General features: G+C 43.2%; 1 protein-coding gene across 3 annotated transcripts in view; it reads left to right on the plus strand.

The window, feature by feature from the left end:
* Window positions 1-23,561, plus strand: part of grk1 (G protein-coupled receptor kinase 1) — a 79,189-nt gene extending 55,628 nt beyond the window's left edge. For all 3 annotated transcript variants that reach the window (XM_062984538.1, XM_062984537.1, XM_062984539.1), the window contains 7 exons: window positions 271-973; window positions 5,571-5,698; window positions 7,000-7,157; window positions 9,907-9,990; window positions 14,398-14,522; window positions 19,534-19,738; window positions 21,645-23,561. In XM_062984538.1, the coding sequence (XP_062840608.1) occupies window positions 284-973; window positions 5,571-5,698; window positions 7,000-7,157; window positions 9,907-9,990; window positions 14,398-14,522; window positions 19,534-19,738; window positions 21,645-21,940 (1,686 nt within the window). In that variant the 5' untranslated portion in view covers window positions 271-283 and the 3' untranslated portion in view covers window positions 21,941-23,561. The remainder of the gene's footprint in view (window positions 1-270; window positions 974-5,570; window positions 5,699-6,999; window positions 7,158-9,906; window positions 9,991-14,397; window positions 14,523-19,533; window positions 19,739-21,644) is intronic.
* Window positions 23,562-23,756: the final 195 nt, after the last annotated feature.

A 23,756-nucleotide genomic window follows, 5' to 3' on the forward strand; every position in this document is an offset into this window, starting at 1 on the left:
TAGGAATTGTGAGAGCTGAAATCCAAAACACCTGGAGGGCTGAAGTTTGCCCATGCCTGGCCTAAGTGTTGTACTGTACATGTCTCCCTGGTGAAGTCCACTTTGTTAATAGTTTTGGCCCAGCTCTCCAATCTGTGAAGGTCATTTTGGATGTTGACCTTGTCCTCTGGGCTATTTGCTCTCCCTCTCAATATGGCGTCCTCTGCAAATGTCATCTCTCCCATTGTCCTTGATCAAGATGTTGACTATCGCTGTCTCTCTGCCTTCCAGGTGAGGCCTCACCATGGACATCGGAGGCCTGGAGACGGTGGTGGCCAACTCGGCCTACGTGTCGGCCCGAGGGGATGGCGGGCCTTCTACAGGCCGCGACAAGAAGATGCGGGCCAAGCTGAAGCTGCCACACATCACCCAATGCGAACACCTGAAGGACACCTTGGACCTGGACTTCAACTTCATCTGCGTGCGGCAGCCCATCGGCAAGCGCATCTTCCAGCAGTTCCTGGAGGAGACGGATGAGTTCAAGGCAGCCGGCGGGCTGTGGAAGAGCATTGAGGACTACAACACGTCCGAGGAGGCCGACCGGCCCAAGGTGGCCCAGAAAAGCGTCAACAAGTACTTCGACTCAGCCTCCAAGGAGTTCTGCTCCTTTCTGGAGGAGAAGGCCATCATGCGAGTCAAGGAGGATGCCAAAAACGGCCGCGCGGATCTCTTCAAGGAGGCCGAGCAGCACCTGCTCAAGTACCTGGAGGCGAACACCATGGCTAAGTACAAGGAGAGCCTGCACTTTGGGCGCTTTCTCCAGTTCAAGTGGCTGGAGTCCCAGAGCGTGACGGACGAGTGGTTCATGGACTTCCGGGTTCTGGGCAAAGGCGGCTTTGGGGAGGTCTGCGCCTGCCAGATGAAGGCCACCGGCAAGATGTACGCCAACAAGCGGCTCAACAAGAAGCGGCTCAAGAAGCGCAATGGCTACGAGGTGAGCAGCTTGGGAGGGTCACAAATCCTTGGGGAGGGCAATGAGGACGGGGGAAATGGGACCTTTTATAGATGGAAAACTGAGCAATTTCCTAGCTCTTATACATAGGCTAATCTGGTAGGACTTTCATGTGGGTTAGGGTACGGGATCTCCGCAAAAGAGGAAAGAACACAACATTTTAAGACACTATATTTTAATATAAGAGAAAACTTCTACAGTGAGACTTCTGCTGGAAGCTGACCACGGAGTCAGCTTCCAGTAGAAGTTGGCTCCATGGTCAACTTCTGGTGGACCTACAGATGTCTATGGTGCTCCTCCAGATGTTTTGGGCTTCAGCTCCCATGATGCCTAACATCTGGTAAGCTGTCTGGGATTTCTGGGAGTTGAAGTCTAAAACATCCAGAGAGAGGAGCACTGTTTGAGAAACACTGGTCTAGACAAATGTTATTTTTAGGAATCTCTTGGTGAGCCTCAACTTCAGTAGCCAACCAAATTCTGTTGATGGACCTACAAAAGCCTAGAAAAGTGTTTTCTCTAACAATGTCTCATTCCACCAGCATGATTATCGTCAACTGAATCGCACTGGAGAACCTACAAATGCCTAGTGAAGTATTATCTCTGGGAATACCTAGCTTCTCAAGCATGACGCTTTTGGTCAGTATCTGCTGGAAGTTGAACGTAGAATTCTGCTAGAAGACTTACAAATGCCTAAATGAGTGGGAAAAGGTACCAAAATGACCAGGAGCCTTTGCAAGCAGCACATATGTGGTTGGTTCCAAGCAAGCCTTATTTGGGTACCACGTTTTGACCAATCCCTCTTTCTGACCATGCTCCAAGCATGGCCAGCAGGCTGTTAGGAATTATGGGAGTTAACGTCCAAAACACCTGGAGGGCCCAAGTTTATCCATGCCTTCCCTAAACCATTGACCAAGTAAGGGAATCCTATACCTTCTGGATGCTCTTTCTGGAAAAGCTTGGCACAGTTTGATGGGGATCAGATGGCCATTGATGCCAGCTCCCATCCCCACCATCTGCCTCCATGTTTAGCAGCTGCTTCAGGAAGAGAAATGCCATCCACAGCCTTGGAAGCATGGGGAAGGAGTCGAGACAGCAAACTTTTACTTCCTCATCCATTCCATCTATATATATATAGATGTTGCCATGCAAACCCAGCACAGAATATACAGATGAAGGCACATTCCTTTTCCGCTGTTCCTCCACTTATACATCCACATAATTTTCTTGGAGGATAGCTTCAGAAATCAAAATCTTTCCATTAGGCAGAGCAAGCATTATCCTCCATCTTTTTTTGCACCTTTTTTTGCTCTTGAGACACCTTTTCCTCCAGCACCACACCAGAGTCCACTAGTAATAACTACAGCAGTTTATTAAGAAAAGGAGACACAAAGGCGGGAAAAGGCATTTTCCAAAAGAGCAGTCAGAAAGGAGCTATAAAATAGCAGTATTCCATATACAAAAGAGCAATAGTCCAAAGTTACATGAAATCAAGGGAGTCAAGATCACAGTCATAAATCCATAAGCATGAAAGCAGGAACTTTTCCCAGGGCAAAACATAGGCAAACACAGGAAACTTGAATCATGAACTTGAGAGCTGAGACAGGAACCTGAACCTTTTGGCAACATTGTTTGCTCTGAGAGACACCAAGTAAACATCACTTAATTTAAGCCCAAGCCTGACCAAGAAGCCATGAGATCATGCCTCACACACCTGGGTTTCAAGGATTTCTCACGGAGTCTCTCTGAACGCCTAATTAATCTATCTTTCACTCCCTCTGTCCGGAGACCTAAACTGATATCCCAGGAAAACTCTTCATTAGCTGAAGTCTGATTCCCAACAGATATTGACCTTTCACTGGTTTCCCTTTCCCCTCTTGCTAAGGAAGTAACATTGGAATCTCAAGCATCAACTGTCTCATATTTAACTATCTACACTTCTTTCTGATATAAGGCCTGCAATTCACCCTGATCACACACAAACTTCTCAGTTGGAAGCCCATCATCCCCCTCATCGTCTGAGAAATACCCAGCCTCTTGCTGAGACCCAACATTTTTTAAAAACCTGACCAAGCAGCATTAGGGTTTGGTTAAAATGGCTAGAATCATGAGTGATGTTGAACACACCAGCTAGAAGAGGCTGCAGCAGTTTGCTCTTGCCTGAGCCAACTGGGAAGGACAAGATAACACCTTCCTTCTCATCTGTATTTCTCTTGCAATCCTGGGTGGAGTGGCCAATGAGGTGCCACAGGGTTCAGTCCTGGCCCAAGGCTATTCGATATCCCTATCAATGACTTGGATGATGGAATAGAAGGCATGCTGATCAGATTTGCAAATTTATTTATTTATTTATTTACAGCATTTATATTCCGCCCTTCTCACCCCGAAGGGGACTCAGGGCGGATCACATTACACATATAGGCAAACATTCAATGCCTTTTAACATAGAACAAAGACAAGACAAACATAGGCTCCGAGCGGGCCTCGAACTCATGACCTCCTGGTCAGAGTGATTCATTGCAGTTAATTGCAGCTGGCTTGCTCTCCCACCTGCGCCACAGCCCGGGCCCAAACTGCGACAGAGAGGGAATACCCCAGATAAGGATCCAAAATGACCTTAAGAGATTGGAGAGCTGAATGGCCAAAACTAACAAAATGAATTTCAACAGGGAGACAGACATGTATGATACTACACTGAGGCAATGAAAACGAAATGCACAGATATGGGATGGGTGAGACCTGGCTTGAAAACAACCCATGTGAAAGGAATCTAAGAGTCTTAGGCGACAAGCTGAACATGAGCCAACAGTGTGATGCTGTTGCTAAGAAAGCCAATGGAATTCTAAGCTGTATCAATGGGAGTCTGCTTTGGTCAGACCTTCCCACCTGGAATAATTCTGTGTCCACTTCTGGCCAAAGCATCCAAGAGAGATATGGGCACCTGGGATATGACCAGAATGGTAAAATGTTTGGAAACCAAGCCCTATAAAGATACTCCCATGGCCATCTGGTCCAACCCCATCCGATCCTTGGTCCTCCATTGGTTTTTCCATCCTTTACAGTGTATCTCACTTTTTTTTTGTTTAGTGAGGCACCAGCACTCTTTGGCAGAGAAAACTAAAACTCCTAAGATACCACAGCATTGCGCCATGGCAGTTCAAGTAGTGTTAGACCCCATTTATTCTGCAGTGTATATGCTGCCTAATAGATAGCAGACGGCTATGGTCTCCCAATGGGGAATGTGCACAGGGGTTTGAACCTGGGTCTCAAGGTCCATCATTCAGTGCTTTTGCTCCTTAGAGCCTACTAGGTATTGCTGAACTGCACCTTCAAGCAGGGATGCTGGGAGTTACAGTGCAGCAACATATAGAGGAAAAAAGGAATCCCTTCCCATCCTGAAATTCTTCCCCAGATGTGGAAGATACTCAACCAGTGATGTTGAAGTATGATTGACTTCTGTGGGTGGAACAAAGAAAGCAGGAAGATTTCAGCAGGGATCCCATCAGGTCCGTTGGCTTTGTTATTTTGTTTTGTTGTTGTTGGCTGATGGCGTCGTTGACTTCCTCCAAACTAGGCAGTGCTGCAAGCTCATCCCTGGTTTGTTGTTGTGGGATTTGTGAGAGAACCTCTTTGGCCACATTGGAGCTGACAGACATCTCACAGAATCATAAAGTTGGAAGAGACCCCAAAGGCCATCCAGTCTACCCCCTTCTGTCACTGGAAGTCACAGTCCAAGCCCTCCCGACAGAGGGCCATCCAGCCTCTATTTGAACCCAGAACTGGCCAAAGCAGAATAGACTGGGACCATGACTTCCCTTGATCTGGACACTAAACTCTTATCGATGAAGCCTAGAATCGCATTGGCTTTTAAAACTGCAGCATCACACTCTTGACTTATCTTCAGCTTTTGGCCTTAGCTCTCCTTCCTGATTTGCTGCCATCTGCAAATTTGAGCCATGCGGCCTCTATTCCATTGTCCGAATCATTGATAAATATTTTGGTGTCCTGCTCCTTGTCTCATAGCGCTCTACGCCTTCCCAATGATTATTTTCAGGCCAAACAAATTAGCCATCCTAATCTCCCGGCCCTTCCTTCCCTCCCTGCCTCCCTCCCTGCCAATTATTCCCCTTAAAGAGGCTTGTGGGACTTATCTGCTCAGTGGCCTCCATGGCAGATCCGGCAAAGAAGGTGTCGGAAAAGATCAGCGTCAATATGATGCCTTCGGAGGGCGGGAGGGTGGGATAGGAGCAGCCCATTATCAAATATAGTTCTTGCATTTGATCTCACTAAAGAATAGCACTGACAACCCTTGAATTGACAAAGCTATCAAATGGGATCCCTAAGGGTCATCCAGTCTAGCCCACTGCCATGTTTGCAGTTGACATCATGTAAACCAGGCATGGGCCAACTTGGGCCCTCCAGGTGTTTTGGACTTCAACTCCCACCATTCCTAACAGTTGAAGTCAAAAGTTGAAGTTGAGTTGAAGTCAAAAAAACCTGGAGGGCCCAAGTTGGCCCATGCCTAGTGTAGAGAACTATAAGTCACATCTGCTGGTTTTTTTTTTTTTGCATTGCATCACAGGGAGCGATTGTCGAGAAGCGGATCCTGGCCAAAGTCCACAGCCGCTTCATTGTCACCTTGGCCTACGCTTTCCAGACCAAGCTGGACCTCTGCCTCGTCATGACGCTCATGAATGGAGGAGATCTTAGGTGAGGACCACACAGAGCGGCACCCACACTGTGGAACAAAGGCAGTTTGATCCCACTTCAACTGACAAGGCTCAAGGCTATGGAATCCCTGGACTTGTAGTTTTACAGGGTCTTCTGCCTTCCCTGATGAAAAGTGAAAACTACAGATCCCATGCTTCTACATCATTGAGCCATGGCATTCGTTCTATACACTCATAGACAAGAAAGAACATCATCATGCATTTTTGCCGCTTTGCAAGGAAATCCTTAAAATGTGTTGTCAAAGGCTTTCATGGCCAGAATCATTGGGTTGCCATGAGCTTTCCGGGCTATTCCAGAAGCATTCTCTCCTGATGTTTTGCCCACATCTATGGCAGGCATCCTCAGAGGTTGTGAGATCTGATGGAAAATAGGCAAGAGGGGTTTATATATCTGTGGAATAATATCCAGGGAGGGAGAAAGGCCTCTTGTCTGCTTGAGGCTGCTTTCTGCCTGGTGGAATCCTTTGTTGGGAGGTATTAGCTGACCCTGATTGTTTCATGTCTGGAATTCCTCTGTTTTCTGAGAACAATACTCAGAATTCAAAGTTAAAAACCACATAAATAAGAGAGAAAAAGGGGATATAAATATAATACTAATAACAACAGCTGAGCTGTATTATTTTAACATTACTAATATTGATTATACTGTATTATGTTATTTATGTTATTAATATTATTGTTTTATTTATTTGTATGCTGCCTTTGTTAAAAGAGCCAAAGCAGCCAACTATACTCAATACAGTAGAGTCTCACTTATCCAACATAAATGGGTCGGCAGATCCTTGGATAAGCGAAAATGTTGGATAATAAGGAGGGATTAAGAAAAAAGCCTATGAAACATAAAATTACATTATGATTTTACAAATTAAGCAACAAAACATAATGTTTTACAAAAAATTGACAGAAAAAGCAGTTCAATACACAGTAATGTTATGTAGTAATTACTGTATTTATGAATTTAGCACCAAAACATTGCAACATTTACTACAAAAACATTGACTACTAAAAGGCAGACTGCCTTGGATAATACAGAACATTGGATAAGTGAAGCTTGGATAAGTGAGACTCTACTGTACTAATTTCCCCCAATGACCCTTTGAACTGAAGATGTTGGCAGAGGATTTCGATTAGTTTCTACTTGCTCATCCCCCTTGAACCATAGGGGAATTTTGAAAGTTTATATTTTGGGGTTAAAACTTGAGAAGTGTGGACAGTAATGCACTTTTGAATGTGCACAATGGTTTGCATTCAGTCACTTTGCTTTCCCCTGCCCATTCACAGATACCATGTTTATAACGTGGACGAGAAGAACCCAGGGCTTTCCGAATCCCGGACCATTTTCTACACGGCTCAGATCATTTGCGGCTTAGAACATCTGCATCAAAACCGCATCATCTATCGGGACCTGAAGCCGGAAAATGTCCTCCTGGACGACGCAGGTACAGAAAATGTTTGGTGGTCCTTTTGGGGGGAGACTACAGAGCCCAGCATCCCCCATTCAAGTCTCCTTTGTCTTCAGCCATGCCTGGGGCCATTTCTCAATGTGAAACGATAGCAGGATAATTTTCTTCCTGACCTAGGCCATGTAAAGGTTAATGTTGGGAGTTATAATCCAACAGATTTAACCCCGAAACATTGGAGATTGGGCTTTCGGAAGATGTAATGTATATATCCCCCACCCCAAAATCTATTATTATTATTATTATTTTATTGACACAAAGACATAGTATGACACAGCAAACGAGATATATATGCTGGATTTTGTACTACAAAATCACAAGTCGAACACTTCTGAAGTGTTTAGGACTGTGCAATGTATTATTATTATTATTATTATTGACACAACGACGTTGTATGACACAGCAAACAAGATAGACATGCTGGATTTCGTTTCACAAAATCACAAGTCGAACACTTCCCAAGTGTCTAGGACTGTGTGATGTATTTTCGGATGATGCGTGCAGATCCCAGCAGGGTGGCCTTTTGCAGTTGGCAGATCGTAATTTTGTCAATGTCTATTGTTTCCAAATGCCGGCTGAGATCTTTTGGCACGGCACCCAGTGTGCCCATCACCACCGGGACCACCTGCACTGGTTTCTGCCAGAGTCTTTGAAGTTCAATCTTGAGGTCCTGATAGCGGCTGAGTTTTTCCTGTTGTTTTTCGTCAATGCGACTGTCACCTGGGATGGCGACATCAATGATCCAAACCTTGTTCTTTTCCACAACTGTGATGTCTGGTGTGTTGTGTTCCAGAACTTTGTCAGTCTGGATTCGGAAGTCCCACAGTATCTTTGCGTGCTCATTCTCCAATACTTTTGCAGGTTTGTGATCCCACCAGTTCTTTGCTGCTGGGAGGTGGTACTTGAGGCATAAGTTCCAATGAATCATTTGGGCCACATAGTTGTGCCTCTGTTTGTAGTCTGTCTGTGCAATTTTCTTACAGCAGCTGAGGATATGATCAATGGTTTCGTCGGTTTCCTTGCAGAGTCTGCACTTTGGGTCATCAGTTGATTTTTCGATCTTGGCCTGAATTGCCTTTGTTCTGATGTCTTGCTCCTGGGCTGCAAGGATCAGGCCTTCTGTCTCCTTCTTCAGGGTCCCATTCGTGAGCCAGAGCCAGGTCTTCTCCTTATCAGCTTTTCCTTCAATTTTGTCAAGGAACTTCCCATGCAATGTTTTGTTGTGCCAGCTGTCAGCTCTAGTTTGTAGTGTGGTTTTCTTGTACTGGTTTTTTGTCTGCTGTGCTTTGAGGAGTTTCTGATTTTTGACTTCAATCAAAGCAGGATTATTATTATTATTATTATTATTATTATTATTATTATTATTTTGTTGTTGTTGTTGTTGTTGTTGTTGTTGTCATCGTCGTCATCCTCTAGCAAAGTTCAAATGTTCCACTTTCCTTGACACTTGGAAATGAAGCTGAAAACAGCCTTGGGTTAGGAAAATAACACTATGTAATACTATCATTTTTGTTCCTGGGTTATAAATGTCATTTCCTAATTGGTTCTTTCATAAAAAACACGGGGAAAGTTTATTAAAGTGCAAAAACTTTGTTTTTGCAGGACATCCTGCTATAGCACATTTTACTCTAGTTTTTCAATGAATGTCATCATTGAGTCTCAACCAATTCAAAGCCACAAAAACAAAGTTTCTGGAGCAGAGCAACTATTTTCAAAGTAATTATTACACAATTAAATGGCACCTTCGAACTAGGAAAGGATTTTTTTTCAAATTGTGTTACGTAATGTAATCCATTTTTATTCGTTCAATGTGTCACTTATTTGCAAGAATAAACAATAGAATTGCCATAGATGTGAGCGAAACGTCAGGAGAGAATGCTTCTGGAAAATGGCCGTACAGTCTGGAAAACTCACAGCAACCCAGTGATTCCGACCATGAAAGCCTTCGACAACACAAACCATATTTACCATATCTCCCAATGGCCAGAATAATTTGGGGATTCTGGGAGCTGTACTTCCAAAACCATAACAACCTTTTCCTTTTCCAAACTCTGGAGAAAAATCACATAAAAATGGCGCATCTACATTATAGAATTAATTCAGTTTGACACTGCTTGAACAGCCACATCTCACTGCTATGGGATTCTGGGATGTGTAGTTTGCCCTTGACTTCTTGAACACTCAAAAAGCTGATCCCAAGCTTCAATTTGAGCCAGAAAATGCAAATCAGCCTCATTTCCTAAAGTGGGTTTCTTTACTGAATATTTCAAGGTATTCTTTCCCCACTCGAGGCTTCTTTACGGTCTTTGCAAAAGCAGAGTGGTGCTGGAGGCATGAGTCACCGCCCGGGGAGCTAATCCGGTATCAAGGCTGGCTAAAAATAAACCCAAATGCCAACGAACTCAGGAATCCTGCCTTGCCCTCCACATTCGCAAGCATTACATCAGGCATGGGCAAACTTGGGCCCTCCAGGTGCTTTGGACTCCAACTCCCACCATTCCTCACAGCCTCAGGCCCTTTCCTTTTGCCCCTCCGCCGCTTAAGCGGTGGAAGGGCAAAAGGAAAGGGCCTGAGGCTGTTAGGAATGGTAGGAGTTGGAGTCCAAAACACCTGGAGGGCCCAGGTTTGCCTATACTTGCTCTATAGCATAGAGACATGACAGTCTCAAGCTGCATTCATTCTTCTTTGTATTGATTTCTTATAATGGTGCTTTGCTGTTCTCTCCCAGGGCATGTCCGGCTTTCAGATCTGGGCTTGGCGGTGGAGCTCCCTGAAGGAAAAGACAAGACCAAGGGCTACGCTGGGACACCAGGTGGGCTTTTGGGAGTGCATCAGAACCCTGAGATAACTAAGTTCAAAGGGGGGAAACGAAGGAGGAGAGAGAAGCCGGGATATTTTAAAAGAGGCTGGAAAAGTGGGGGATTAATCTAGACCAACAGCTGGATGATATGTTGGTGCAACTCCTAGCATCCTTCATCATGATATGGGATTTAGACCACAATAAAATGAGAGGGAACTAACTGCCTGGCAAGCACGCTCACCAAAATTACCGTCTTTCCCCAAAAATAAGACAGTGTCTTATATTAATTTTTGCTCCCAAAGATGTGCTAGGTCTTATTTTCAGGGGATGTCTTATTTTTCTATGAAGAAGAATTCACATTTATTGTTGAACAAAAAAAATGAACATTTATTATATACTGCACAGTAGTTGTCATCACAAACCAGCATAACCAGACAAACTGTGAATCCTATCAAGAATTTCTTGTTATACTACCATTATTTCCATGTACAACTGGTAATGTACATTTACCAATCCTACATGCTCTGGTGTTCTGTTTGGCAGGCACTGGGAATGCTTCCAAACAAAAACTTTGCTAGGTCTTACTTTCGGGGGAGGCCTTATATTTAGCAATTCAGCAAAACTTCTACTAGGTCTTATTTTTTGGGGATGTCTTATTTTCGGGGAAACAGGGTAGTAACTGTTGCACTCTAGCCCGGGAAGAAACACCATTTCACCCAGTGTTGGGGATTCTTCTTCTTCAGAAGAGGAAGGGGAGCAGGAAAGTGTTCATGAATCTGAGGGGCAATTCGAAGTATCCAGAAAGTACCCACTTTTCAGGAGAGGTGAAAGGAAACAGAGCAGAGACGTCATTCAGCTAGAATAGCTGCCAGCAATGCAGTGGAGTAATTAGGAACTGCCATAAGCAGCTGTGAGGGGACTCAGGACCATAAAGCAGAAGCAGGTGCAGCCAGCTCTTGCTGGTAACAAACTGACTCTTCGCTCCCCTTGTGCCTGTTTCAAGTCTGCATCTGGGAAACTGCTCCTAAGGATTTATTGCTGTTTCTTTGTCTAAAGTAAGACTGCTATTTGATTTGGGAATTTATCAGAGACTAAGAACTGTGCTTGCCCTAAGGCTTCCCTGCTTCATTTTGTATTATTCCACTGAGTGTGCTGTTCTTTATGTTTTGCTGAAATAAAGCAGTTTTCATTTACTTACCACAGTGTTTTAAAGCTGTTCTTGAAAGACAAAACAGGACACCCAGTACCATACAGAGCCCGGTATGAGCTAACTACAGCAGTTTATTTACAAAAAGCAAACACAAAAGGGAAAATAGGCTTTTTCCCAAAAGGCAGTCAAAAAGGTGCTATAAAATAGCAATAGTTCAAAAATACAAAGACCAATAGTCCAAGATAGCAAGGCACATGAAATCTGTGAAATCAGGAACATAGACATACATCCATAAGCATGAAAACAGGAACTTTTCCAAAGCAAAGCTATTGCAGGAACAATATTAACGCAACATTGTCTGCTTTAAAGAGAACAGGAAAATATCACTCAATTTAAGCTCAAACCTGACCATGAAGCCATGAGATCATCTCTTCAGCACCTGGGTTTCAAGCACTGCTTCTCACAAAAGCTTTTCTGGCCTTCTAATTAATCTCTCTTTCTGAGCGAAGCCATAATCTGAATCTCAGGGTAACACCCAATCCTCTGAAGGCCAAGAAGACCAATTCTGAAGAGAAACGGAATCCCAAGCATCCTCTAATTATTTTGTAGCTGTTGGTTCTGCTCTCTGATTTACGGGCTGCATTTCTGACTGAGGTTCAGTCTGGTCACACACAGACTGAAAAATCCACCATTCCCCTCATCCTCCGAGGCAGAATCCCCAGCATCCCCAGCATCAGGATGCTGAGCTCCAACAATGACCAGTTTAAAGACTCTCCAGGAAGCAAAGACAAAGGACAGAGGTTATGCCGTCACACCCGGGCATCTATGATAAACTAAGATGTGCTGCTTTCTTTGCCTCGAAACTCAGGAGTCCCAGTAACCAAGGCCACTTCAAGTTGAACATCCAACAAGATTTTTATTTTCTCAAAGTCCTTGACAGACTTGGCACACATAGTTAAGTTTCCAAATATAGTCAACTTATAAAATCATGCAGATGTTTCTTTTTTGCTTTTCCCCTTAGCTGCTGGGCTAACTTCCTCCAAAGGTGAAGAGATCCCGAGATGCTCTCTACCCTAGCCCTGAGCTGCTATATTAGAAAGAGCAAATCTTTCCCTATCTAAGCTCAAAGCTAGTTTGGAGATGATGTAGTTGGAGCTTCTTCCAATGGCAGAGAAATCCTGAGATATTCTCTGCCCCAGTGCCGAGTTGCTGCATTAGAAAGAGCAGGTCTTTCCCTATCTGAGCTCAGCACTGGTTTCAAAGGAAAGAGGTCAGTACTTACGATGGCTTGTCTGAGCTGGCCTGGCTTGACCACACAAGCACTATTCATCCCCCGGAAAAGGGGAGGTCTCAAAAACAAAAGGATACTTTGCAAGCTTTCAGCAGCAAAGGCTTTGCAGAATGGTTACAAATCTCTGCTAATGGCTAACTGTCAGAGTGCTGCTGAGTCTGCATCAAGCCTGGAAAAATGCAAAAGGAATGCTATTCCCTACAACTATGGAACAATGCAAATCAAAACCCTGGGGGATGGAACAGAGGTGTTTCATAGCATTCTTGGCCAAGACCAAAAGTACAAGCATAAGAAAGCATGTGCTGTGCAAAACAATTTTATAAAAACAAGTTATCATTGCCCCCATTTGAATTATCCCTCCCTTGTCTCTGGTTGGCCAGAAAAGAGACTGGATAGGACCCACACCGGGATTGGTCACAAGTGAAGGCTGCAGAGCCATCCCCATGGGAGGAGACAGCCTGGAAATATAGCTTAATCTATTTTTATATTAAACAAAGGCAGGGTTTTTAGAAAACAACAAAAGAAGTGCATTCCAGGTCTTCTGCTTCTGGAAGCAAACCAACATGTTTGCTTTAAGGAACATGAAAGGCACTGCAGACTAATCCAACCAGAGAAGTCAGCCATAGTAGAGCACTTGATGAATCAACCTGGACGCAGCATATTATTTGAGAATACAGAAATGCTGGACACCTCTCACAACTCTCACTACACAGAAAAGCCACTGAAATCCACAAGCATGTAGACAACTTCAACAAAAAGGAGGAAACCATGGAAATGAACAAAATCTGGCCACCAGTATTAAAAAAAACTCTAAAATCAGGACAGTAAATAAAGAACAACACTCAGAAAACAGGGGAATTCCAGACAGGAAACAATCAGACCAGCTGACACCTCCCAACAAAGATTGCCCCCAGGCAGGAAGCGGCCAGGCTTTGAAGCTGCAAGGCTATTCAGTGCTAATCAAGGTGGCCAATTGCAACATTCACACTTGCTTCCAACAGACAAGAGTTCTTTCTCCCACCCTGGACATTATTCCACAGGTATATAAACCTCACTTGCCTAGTTTCCAACAGACCTCACACCTCTGAGGATGCCTGCCATAGATGTGGGTGCAACATCAGGAGAGAATGCTTTTGGAACATGGCCAGGCAGCCCGGAAAACTCACAGCAATCCAAACAAAGGGAGGATCTTCAGGAAGTCTGTTGAGGTGGCTGCAATGGAGCAGTTGGGTGCTACTGTCTGAGGCTGAGAATGCATTCCAGAGTAATGGCCCTTTGGCTTGAATCAAGCAGTTTAGACATTTAAGAGTAAGGTAGAATAAAAGTAGTTTATACATTTCATACCTGGTAAATAGATGCATTATATAAAAGGATAACAGTTATACAGAAAGGAATAGATATAAATATGGTAGCAGCTTGATCCAGGTTTTGTAGTTTTGTCTTTGGATGTCTAAGCATGAAGATGTTGGGATCATGCAAATATCTTTTCCCAAGCCAAACAGAGAATGTTGAAATGGCCAATGTCCCTTTTGTTTGTGAGCCACACGCAGCGCTGTTTCAGTAACAATCATTGTGTGTGTTTGTTTAAATCATTCCAACATCTGAAGGCAGGCATGGACAAACTTCAGTCTTCCTCCAGGTGTTTTGGACTTCAACTCCCAGCATTCCTAAGAGCCTCAGGCCCTTTCCTTTTGCCCCTCAGCCGCTTAAGCGGCTGAGGGGCAAAAGGAAGGGGCCTGAGGCTGTTAGGAATGCTGGGAGTTGGAGTCCAAAACACCTGGAGGAGGACTGAAGTTTGCCCATGCCTGATCTAAATAGAGCAATGAAAACGAGTTCACTTATCATTACAGCTCTGCTAACTCCAGTGGCTTTGTGATCAGTGGATTCTGGGAGTTTTCTTCCCTTCCAAAAGCACCTTTTTCCCCCAATCCAGTGGTGGGTTACTGTTTCACTTCTCTCTCTTTCTCCATCGCAATAGGATTCATGGCTCCGGAGCTGCTCAAAGGGGAGGAATACGACTCCAGCGTGGACTACTTCACCCTCGGAGTCACCATCTTTGAGATGATCGCCGCCAAGGGACCTTTCCGCAGCCGACGCGAGAAGGTAATGCCTTCTCTCAGAGGGACTGCAGGTCCCAGAACTCCCCAGTTGCCAGCATGGCCAATGGCAGTTGGCAACATCCAAAGGGAAGGCTTATTTTAGTCCAAACCTGGGGCTATCCAAAGCAGAGTTTGGCAAATGTTGTCTCAAATCCTCAATTGTTGAGTTTGAACCCAGAACTGCTCCAAAATACAAATGTGGCAAAATAGCATCATTTATGTAGGAGGCCAAATACAGCCTTTTGGGTTAGCTGGAAGGCAAATAATTGGCTGGATAAGACTAGGAGGCAATGGAGCCATGGATTCAGAGATACCATAAAAGAAATTTCCCCCCTAAACTTTACGAAATACTTCCTGAGAGTAAGAGCTGTTATTGGAATAGACTGCCTTGAAGTTCCTTTCTCTGGAAATTTTGAAGCAGAAGCTGGATGGCCATCTGTTGGGATGGCTTGGATTGTATTTTCCTACCTGGCAGAAGGGGGTTGGACTAGATACCCTTTAGGGGACTTCAAGCCTTATGATTCTATGACCGTATGATACTGATTGAGTATCTCTGAAGCATTTAGGGAAGGAATGGGAATCCTGTATCCATCTATATATTGTTGGACTGGAATTCCCAGCTTCCCTTGCTGTTGGCTTTGCTGGAAGTTGCAATCCAATAACTTCTAGAGGGCTAAAAAGCGCTGGATGATGGGCCTCGAGATTCAGGTTCAAATCTCATTCGACAGCACACCAGAGCTTTCCACACAGTGTGTCCCGACACATTGGTGTGTCGCCTGCAGTGTGTTGGTGTGTCGCACAAATGTAATGAGAAACCTCTATGTGAAATAAGCAATACATCATATATATATATATATATATATATATACACACACACACACACACACACTGTATTCAATTTCTGTGTTGCAGAAATGATGCATATCTAAAAAAGAGCATCATACGAGGGCTATCCAGAAAGTAGGTTATGTTTTGGATTTTAAAAAGGACAAAGTATAGGATAAATCATTTACCATATGCAGCTGAAAGACACATTCCTTTTTTTTTTAAATAGTTTTTATTAATTTTGACAAAACAAAACACATTGGGGATGGGGGGAAAGGAGAAACAAAGGGAAAGGAGGGAGGAAGGGGAGGTGGAAAGTGAGGGAAGGAAAGAGAAGGTTTTGACTTTGATAAGGGAGGGGTATGTAGATAGGACTAATGGGGAGGAAGGAAGGGGAAGGGAAGGGAGAAGGGAGTTTGGGTGAATCTAAGGTATGATAGGTACGGGTCAGTTAGAGGGGAGAATAGGGGGGGGGGGGTGTGGCGACTTCCTGTCTTAATGCTTCTCTCTTCCTACTCTTCTGTCGTTTTTGCCTTCACTTGTTTACAGTCTCTTTATTTCTTTAAATAATCCTCCAAACAGGACCAGTCCGTCTCTTTTGTTTTTCTGCCATCCTTCTTCTTTAATAAGAAGGTTAACTTGTCCATATCTTTTATATCAGTCACTTTGTCAACCCACCAGTCTTTCATCAATGGTTTCTCGGATTTCCAGTACTTGGCGATTACCATTCTTGCTGCCGTGATGAAAAAGGTGAAAAGTTTATCTGTATTAGAATCCACATTATCCTGATGGTCATATAGCCCTAGTAGGAGAAGCTCGGGTTTAAGTTCGAATTGTGTTCCTAAAATTTTATTGCATTCCTCTAATATCATTTCCCAATACTTTTTGACTTTCTTGCAACTCCACCACATATGTATGTATGAACCTATTTGTTCTCTACACCTCCAGCAGCTTGCATTAACATTTTTATACATTTGTCCTAATTTTTTTGGTGTGAGATACCACCTATGTATGGTTTTCAACCAATTTTCCTTCAGATCTGTGGAATAGGTGTATTTCATTTTAACTCGCCAAATTGATTCCCATTCCTGTATTAAAATAGATCTTCCTATGTTTCTAGCCCACTGGACCATAGAATTGGTAATTATCTCTGATTCTGTCATCCAGCTCAGTAGTTTGTTATATAATATGGAAATATTTTTTTTCCTATTTGAAGGAGTTTTTCCCAAAACCCTTGCTCCATATCGAATCCTATAATTAGATCTTTTTTGTAGGCTTCTTTTAGTTGGATATAGTGATACCATGTTATATTCTTATTTATCCTTTGGATTTCCTCCAACTCTTTTAGTTTCGGTGCTCCCACATTCCCTGTTTCAACCAACAAAATTTCTTTGTATGTGGGCCATTTTAACCAGCCCAGTAGCCTTCTGTGGTTGGCTTCTAATGGTGACAACCAAATCGGAGTTCTGGAGTGAAAGTATTTTTTATATTTTTCCCAAGTTCTGAACAGGGCTGACCTAATGTAGTGATTTCCAAATTGTTTTTCAATTTTTGACTTTTCGTACCAGAGGTACCCATGCCACCCTCTCCTTAGGTCATGACCTTCCAAAATTAATAATTTTTTTTCTCCAATTTAATCCAGTCTTTAATCCAATACAAAGCATTAGCTTCGTGGTATAATCTCAAGTCAGGGACACCAAATCCTCCTGTATTTTTTGTGGATATCATTGTGGTATACTTTATTCTGGGTCTTTTATTTTTCCATATAAATTTCATTATTTCTTTCTGCCAATCTTTGAATAGTTTGGGTTTCCTAATAATCGGGATATTTTGGAATAGGTACATTAATCTGGGAAGAATATTCATTTTGATTGCTGCTATTCTTCCCATTAATGAGAGATTCAAGCTAGTCCATTTCTTTAAGTCTTGCTGGATTTCAGACCATTTAAGTGTATAGTTTAGGTCTAATAGTTGATTATTTTTGGCTGAGATCCAAATACCCAAGTATTTGATTTTAGATGGAGTTTCTAGTCCTGAAGTGTCTTTCAATTCCTTTTGTTTTTCCTTGGACATATTTTTAGTGAGAATCATCGTTTTCTTTTTGTTAATCTTAAATCCTGCTACCCTCCCAAATTCCCCAATTTTGTCGAACCAATTATGTATATTCTGTTTTGGATGTTCAATAATACATATAACATCGTCGGCAAAAGCCCTGTATTTATAATTTTGTTTATCAATTCTTATCCCTTGTAACTTCTCATCCCTATTGATCGCTTTAAGGAGTAATTCTAGCACAAAAATAAATATTAAAGGGGATAGCGGGCATCCCTGTCTCGTACCTTTTTCAATTCTGAATTTCTCTGTTACATCCCCATTTATTATGATCCTAGCCCATTGGTCGCTGTAAATGCTATTGATCCCGTTCTGGAATTGCAGGCCAATATCTAATTCCTGAAACATTAATTTGAAAAACTGCCAATTTAAATTATCAAAAGCCTTTTCGGCATCTAATGCTAAAAATCCTACTTCTTTTTGAATGTTTTGGTCATAGTATTCAATTGCATCAATTATTGTGCGTACGTTATCTTTAATATTTCTTGATGGCAAAAACCCTGTTTGTTCTTCACTTATCCAGTCCGATAAAAATTCATTTAATCTGTTTGCTAAAATTTTGGTAAAGATTTTATAGTCCGAATTTAATAGCGATATGGGTCTGAAGTTCCTAACATCCGTTAAATCTGATCCCTCTTTCGGGATCATTGTAATCCTTGCTTCTTTCCATGAATCCGGGACAACTCCTTCTTGTAAGGCTATATTCATTAATTTTCGTAAATATCTAATTACTTCACTATGTTCCAATTTATAAAATCCTCCTGTAAAGCCATCAGGCCCTGGAGCTTTGTTGCTTTCTAATTTTCTGATTACTTTAAGGATTTCTTCTTCTGAAATTTCTTTATTGAGTTTTAATCTTTGTTCCTCTGATATCTTTTCTAGTTTCTGTTTACCTAGATACTCCATCACTCTTTCGGGGTTAATACCTTCATCCTTATACAAATTTTCATAGAAAAACTTGAATGCTTCCTTTATCTCTTTCTCTATGGTTGTTATTCTATCTTGTATTCTAATTTTCGTTATTTGTTGATTTTGTTTCTTCTTTCTTATTAGTCGAGCTAGCCACCTCCCTGGTTTGTTTGCGTTTTCGAAAGAGTTTTGCTTAAGCCATTTTAATTGTCTAGCCATGTTCTCTATTTCCAGGCTCTTTTTTTGTTCTTTTAGAAGTTCTAAGCTTCTTACTAATTTTTTATTTCTAGGCTTATTTTTCAGTTCTTTTTCCCTCCTCATTATTTCTCTTTTCAGATTTTCCTCCTCTGCTTCTCTCTTTTTCTTTTTCCCAGAGTTGAGTTGAATCAAAAACCCCCTTGCTACCGCCTTGTAAGCATCCCAGACAATTTGCGGGCTGGTCTCCCCATTATCATTGAACCTGAAATACTCGGTCGTCATCTCGTTAATCTTACTTATATCCTCTTCTTGTCTCAATAAATTTTTATTTAGTCTCCAATATTTTGTAGTCAGTTCTTTATTAATCTGCATACTAATTGGGCAGTGGTGAAAGACACATTCCAAGACTACAATCTCATGTAATCCCCATTGAAATTTAGGCACATTTCATATAGATAAATGAGTTGGAAAAGTACTGCCCCAGTAAATTTGCCGCCTCTTTCCTCCGTTTCCAACAATGGGGGCGTGGCTGGCAGTGCAGCGTTTTGGCTACGCTGCAGGAAGGGAGAAGGGGGAAGAGCTGAGGACACAAGCGGGGAATTTACTGGAGCAGTACTTTTCAACTCATTTATCTATATGAAATGTGCCTAAATTTCAATGGGGATTACATGAGATTGTAGTCTTGGAATGTGTCTTTCAGCTGCATATGGTAAATAATTTATCCTATACTTTGTCCTTTTTAAAATCCAAAACGTAACCTACTTTCTGGATAGCCCTCGTATATAAATGAAATGTTTGGAACAGCACTGAATGAATGGAGCTTGACACCGCTCAGATGAATGTGCAGTTCTAGGAAGTTGCAATTCCACAACATCTTTCTCCTTCTCTGCCCAAATGTGCTACAAGTCCCAGAATTCCCTAGCACTGTAGCCAGGATGGCTATAATGGTATATCTGTATCTGCTTCTGCAGGTAGAAAACAAGGAGGTGACCCGCCGTATCCTGAATGACCCGGTGACGTATCCCGATGACAAGTTCAGCGCAGACTGCAAAGCCTGTCTGGATGCCCTGATGGCCAAAGACCCAGCCAACCGGCTGGGCTTCAAGAACAATGAGTGCAGCGAACTAAAGAACCATGCGCTCTTCAAGCCCATCAACTGGGGACGGCTAGAGGCAGGTAACAACAGCCAGGACAGGAAGGCCACACAGCTTTCCCACCACCACTTCTCTCTTCATCTCCAAGCTACTAAGACAGCCATGGGCCAATTTGGGCCCTCCAGGTGTTTTGGACGTCAACTCCCACAATTCCTAACAGCCGATAGGCTGTTAGGAACTGTGGGAGTTGAAGTTCAAAACACCTGGAGGCCCAGTTTGCCCCCTGCCTGTATTAAGCTAATACAGCGGCTCTTCCATCTGCCGTTTTGGGGGGTTTCTTGGCAAAATGTGCTTAGAAGAGGTTTTTCATGCTCTCACTCTGAAGCTGAGAGAGCGCACCTGACCTAAAGTCCCCCAGTGAGATCCACGGCTGAGCAGGGATTATTATTATTATTATTATTGACACAGAGAGGCATAGTGTGACACAACAAATGAGATATATATGCTGGATTTCGTATCACAGAATCACAAGTTGAACATTTCCGAAGCGTTTAGGACTGTGTGATGTATTTTCAGATGACGTGCGCAGATCCCAGTCCGGTGGCCTTTTGCAGTTGATAGATCGTCATTTTGTCAATGTTTATTGTTTCCAAATGCTGGCTGGGATCTTTTGGCACGGCACCCAGTGTGCCGATTACCATCGGGACCACCTGTACTGGTTTATGCCAAAGCCTTTGCAGTTCGATCTTGAGGTCCTGATAATGGCTGAATTTTTCCTGTTGTTGTTGTTGTCGTTGTTGTTGTTGTTGTTGTTGTTATGCAAAGTGAGATTCAAACTGTAATCACGAGAGTCAACAGTCAAACCACTAACCTACTTACAATCAGTGCATGGGAAGAATTCATTTTTAAAAATCCACTGTGGTGGTGGTGGTGGTTGTTGTTGTTGTTGTTGTTGTTGTTGTTGTTGTTGTTGTTAGTAGTAGTAGTAGTAGTAGTATTCCATCCCGCTTTCTTCTCATAAGCAAAACTCAAAGTGCCAAAGTGGAAATCAAACCCAGGTCTATAGTCTAAATCACATAGGAATAAATCTGTTTAAAAATCCGCACTTTCATCAATGATTTCAGTCATTTCAATTGTTCATCAATTTCCAGTTTTTATTGATCCAAATCTTATTATCAGTTCCAGTTAGCAACCTATCTAATCAGTGGGATTATCCTCTGTCAAATCACCATCAGGCAATTAAATAAATGAGTACGTCGGAAGTGACCAGACTTTGGAATCGCTGTGCTAGAAATACATTAAATAATGATCAAAGCGACAGATTGTTTTCATAACGATTGTTTTTAGGGCCAATTAATTTCCTTTAATGTGATTGCGTTTGCACGGACACTTACGTTTCCAAACTCTGAATAAAGAAATATGGCAGAGCTTTTGCAAACAAGGCGAGGCAAAGTTTGCACGCGATCAGCTGCCACAACCTTTTGCATTGCAAAGCTTTCATGTTTGCCGAAGGGCCCTTATGAAATCCCAAATAATTTCCCTGCCAAAGCTAATAAGGGCTGCTTGGCAGGGCAAGTGTGAACACATCCATCTTCCTGAACTTGTTTACACTTTGCTTTGGAGACAGGGGGAAAATCTGCATTTTATGAAGTGATGGGAACAGATTCAAAAGTTGCCCTATATACCAGGCATGGGCAAACTTGGGCCCTCTCTCCAAGTGTTTTGGACTGCAACTCCCACCATTCCTAACAGCCTCAGGCTCTCAGCCGCTTAAGCGGCTGAGGGGCAAAATTAAAGGGCCTGAGGCTGTTAGGAATGGTGGGAGTTGGAGTCCTAAACACCTGGAGGGACAAAGTTTGCCCATGCCTGATGTAGACTCTGGTCAGGATACGCAGTTTTCCCATTTAGTTGGCAAGACAGTGATTGATCGGCTCAGAATTGTGCCAATTACGAACGTCGCGACTCCCGTTTCTTCTTCTCTCGCTCAGGTCTGATCGAACCACCTTTTGTGCCGGACCCCAAAGTGGTCTACGCCAAAGACATCGGCGACGTGGGTGCCTTCTCAACGGTGAAAGGCGTGGTTCTGGACGACAAGGACAAAGAGTTCTACGATGACTTCTCCTCGGGGAACATCCCCATCCCTTGGCAGGAGGAGATGATCGAGACGGGCATCTTCGGAGAGCTGAACGTGTGGGGCACCAAGGGCACTATCCCCAAGGATCTGGACCGCAATGCCCCGGTCTCCTCGACCACCACCAAATCGGGGACTTGCCTTCTGCTCTGAAAGGAAGGAGATGGGTTTCTTTGCAAGCCTCTCACAGGCATGGCATAGACGTTGGAGACATCGCTCCTTGCTCAATGGCCCGCAAGGAACCATGAATCCGAACTCAACCATTCACATTGCTGGCAAGGAGTAGACTCTTCCTTTATGGGACCAGTGGGGGAAAAGTTGCAGAATCTGTGAATGGACACAGAAAGGCAGCTGTATTCACTCCCCCTTCCTTTCCACCTTCTTCCAGATGTTGCTTTTCCAAACTGGGAGGCTCTTGGGAGAACTGTCGGCCCTTTTCTTCTCCTCTCCAAAATGGAACTAAAACTAGTAGCGTCTCCAACCAACTAGGTCCCTAATTATTATGAGAAAGGGGACCGAAAGAGTAGACTTTTTATTTTTCCATCCAGACTCCAGATCTAGTTAGTAAAGAGTTGTAGTTTCCAGGCCACTCTCAGCTATCCAAAGGGATGCCTCCAGCCTTCTCTGTTTGTTTTCACTGCTGTGGAAGGAGCTTGAGAGAGCTCCGTAAGATGGATCCCGTTTTACTTTTGTCAAAGGCGGAGATTTTGATCTTGACTGATTACCTCTCTAACCACTAGGCTGTACATCCCCTTAGAGAACCAAGCAATGTTATTGGTCCTAGTTTGCAACAGCTTGGCTTCTTTGGACATCCAAGAGAGAGGGCCCTTAATGTGGATTCTGGTTTGGGGACGAGGCGTAGAAGCAATTGGTTTGAACAAGCCATCTTGAGAATCGTCAAGAAAAGGAATTAAAAGCTGGTGCCCAATGCGGAGTCCAACTGTTCCAGTGCTGGAGAAACAACACTTCGGCTGCTTGTTATGCTCCCCTGTGCAAAGCTACACCAGTGCAACATTTCCACAACTGATGTGCCACAGCAGAGAATAGGCACCCAGCATACCCGGCGGCACAATTGGAACCCTGTTGCTCCTGTGACGATAAGACAAAAATGCTGAACCGCTTCCATAAGGCAGCTTCGACTTGCGCAAGACCCCAGCTGCATTCCAGCCATTGCTTCTGAACCTCCTCAATTTAATTCCTAAAGCACACTGTATTTTTTTTGTTAAAGGTTTATTCGGTGGGTTAAGGAGCAAAGCATCGTCAAAAAGTGGATCTGGTTGAAAAGTGGAACTGTCTTTTTGTTTCCTAAGACTGAATACTATGAAGGCGAAAACAACTCAGGGAATCATCTGCAATATTGTCAAGAGAGCAGACCGTGTGTTGAAAATATGGTTCAGGGCCTAATTTAGAATGATCGAAAGAGCAGACGAACAAAAGCAGAGACAGGTAGTCAGGAGTCTGAAAAGTTCCTGACTGATCAGTATTTAAAAAGGGAATCTGGGAATCTAGTTTGCAAGTCAACCCATGCCCATTCCAAACTTTTTTGCCCATGCCAGTGACAATTTCTATGGGATTCCATCTCTCTTATAATACTTAGATGAGGAATGAGATGGAAACCCATTTCTCAGTAACACCAAACCCCAACTTTCTGGAGTTTATGGCTGGACCAGCATTGCATTCAACCCGGGTCAGTAGGAGGTAAGGCTAAGGTAGGACTTCCCTTTGTTGTCGACCGATGTTTCTGATACAGTAACAATAAACAATATCATATTCATGATCGCTTTGGGATTCTTGTGTTGTGTGGAGGCTAGGGGTGGCCACCCATTTTTGCATAGATTGCCTCCTTGGGTGTGTCTACATTGTCGAATTAATGCAGTTTAAGTGCCGGGCTCAATGCAATGGAATCCTCGGAGTTGTAGTTTTGGGAAGCACCAATCCTTGGGTAGAGGAGGCTATAAATAGGTCACAT

Source organism: Anolis carolinensis, chromosome 6 (assembly GCF_035594765.1).
Source record: "Anolis carolinensis isolate JA03-04 chromosome 6, rAnoCar3.1.pri, whole genome shotgun sequence".
NCBI lineage: Eukaryota > Metazoa > Chordata > Lepidosauria > Squamata > Dactyloidae > Anolis > Anolis carolinensis.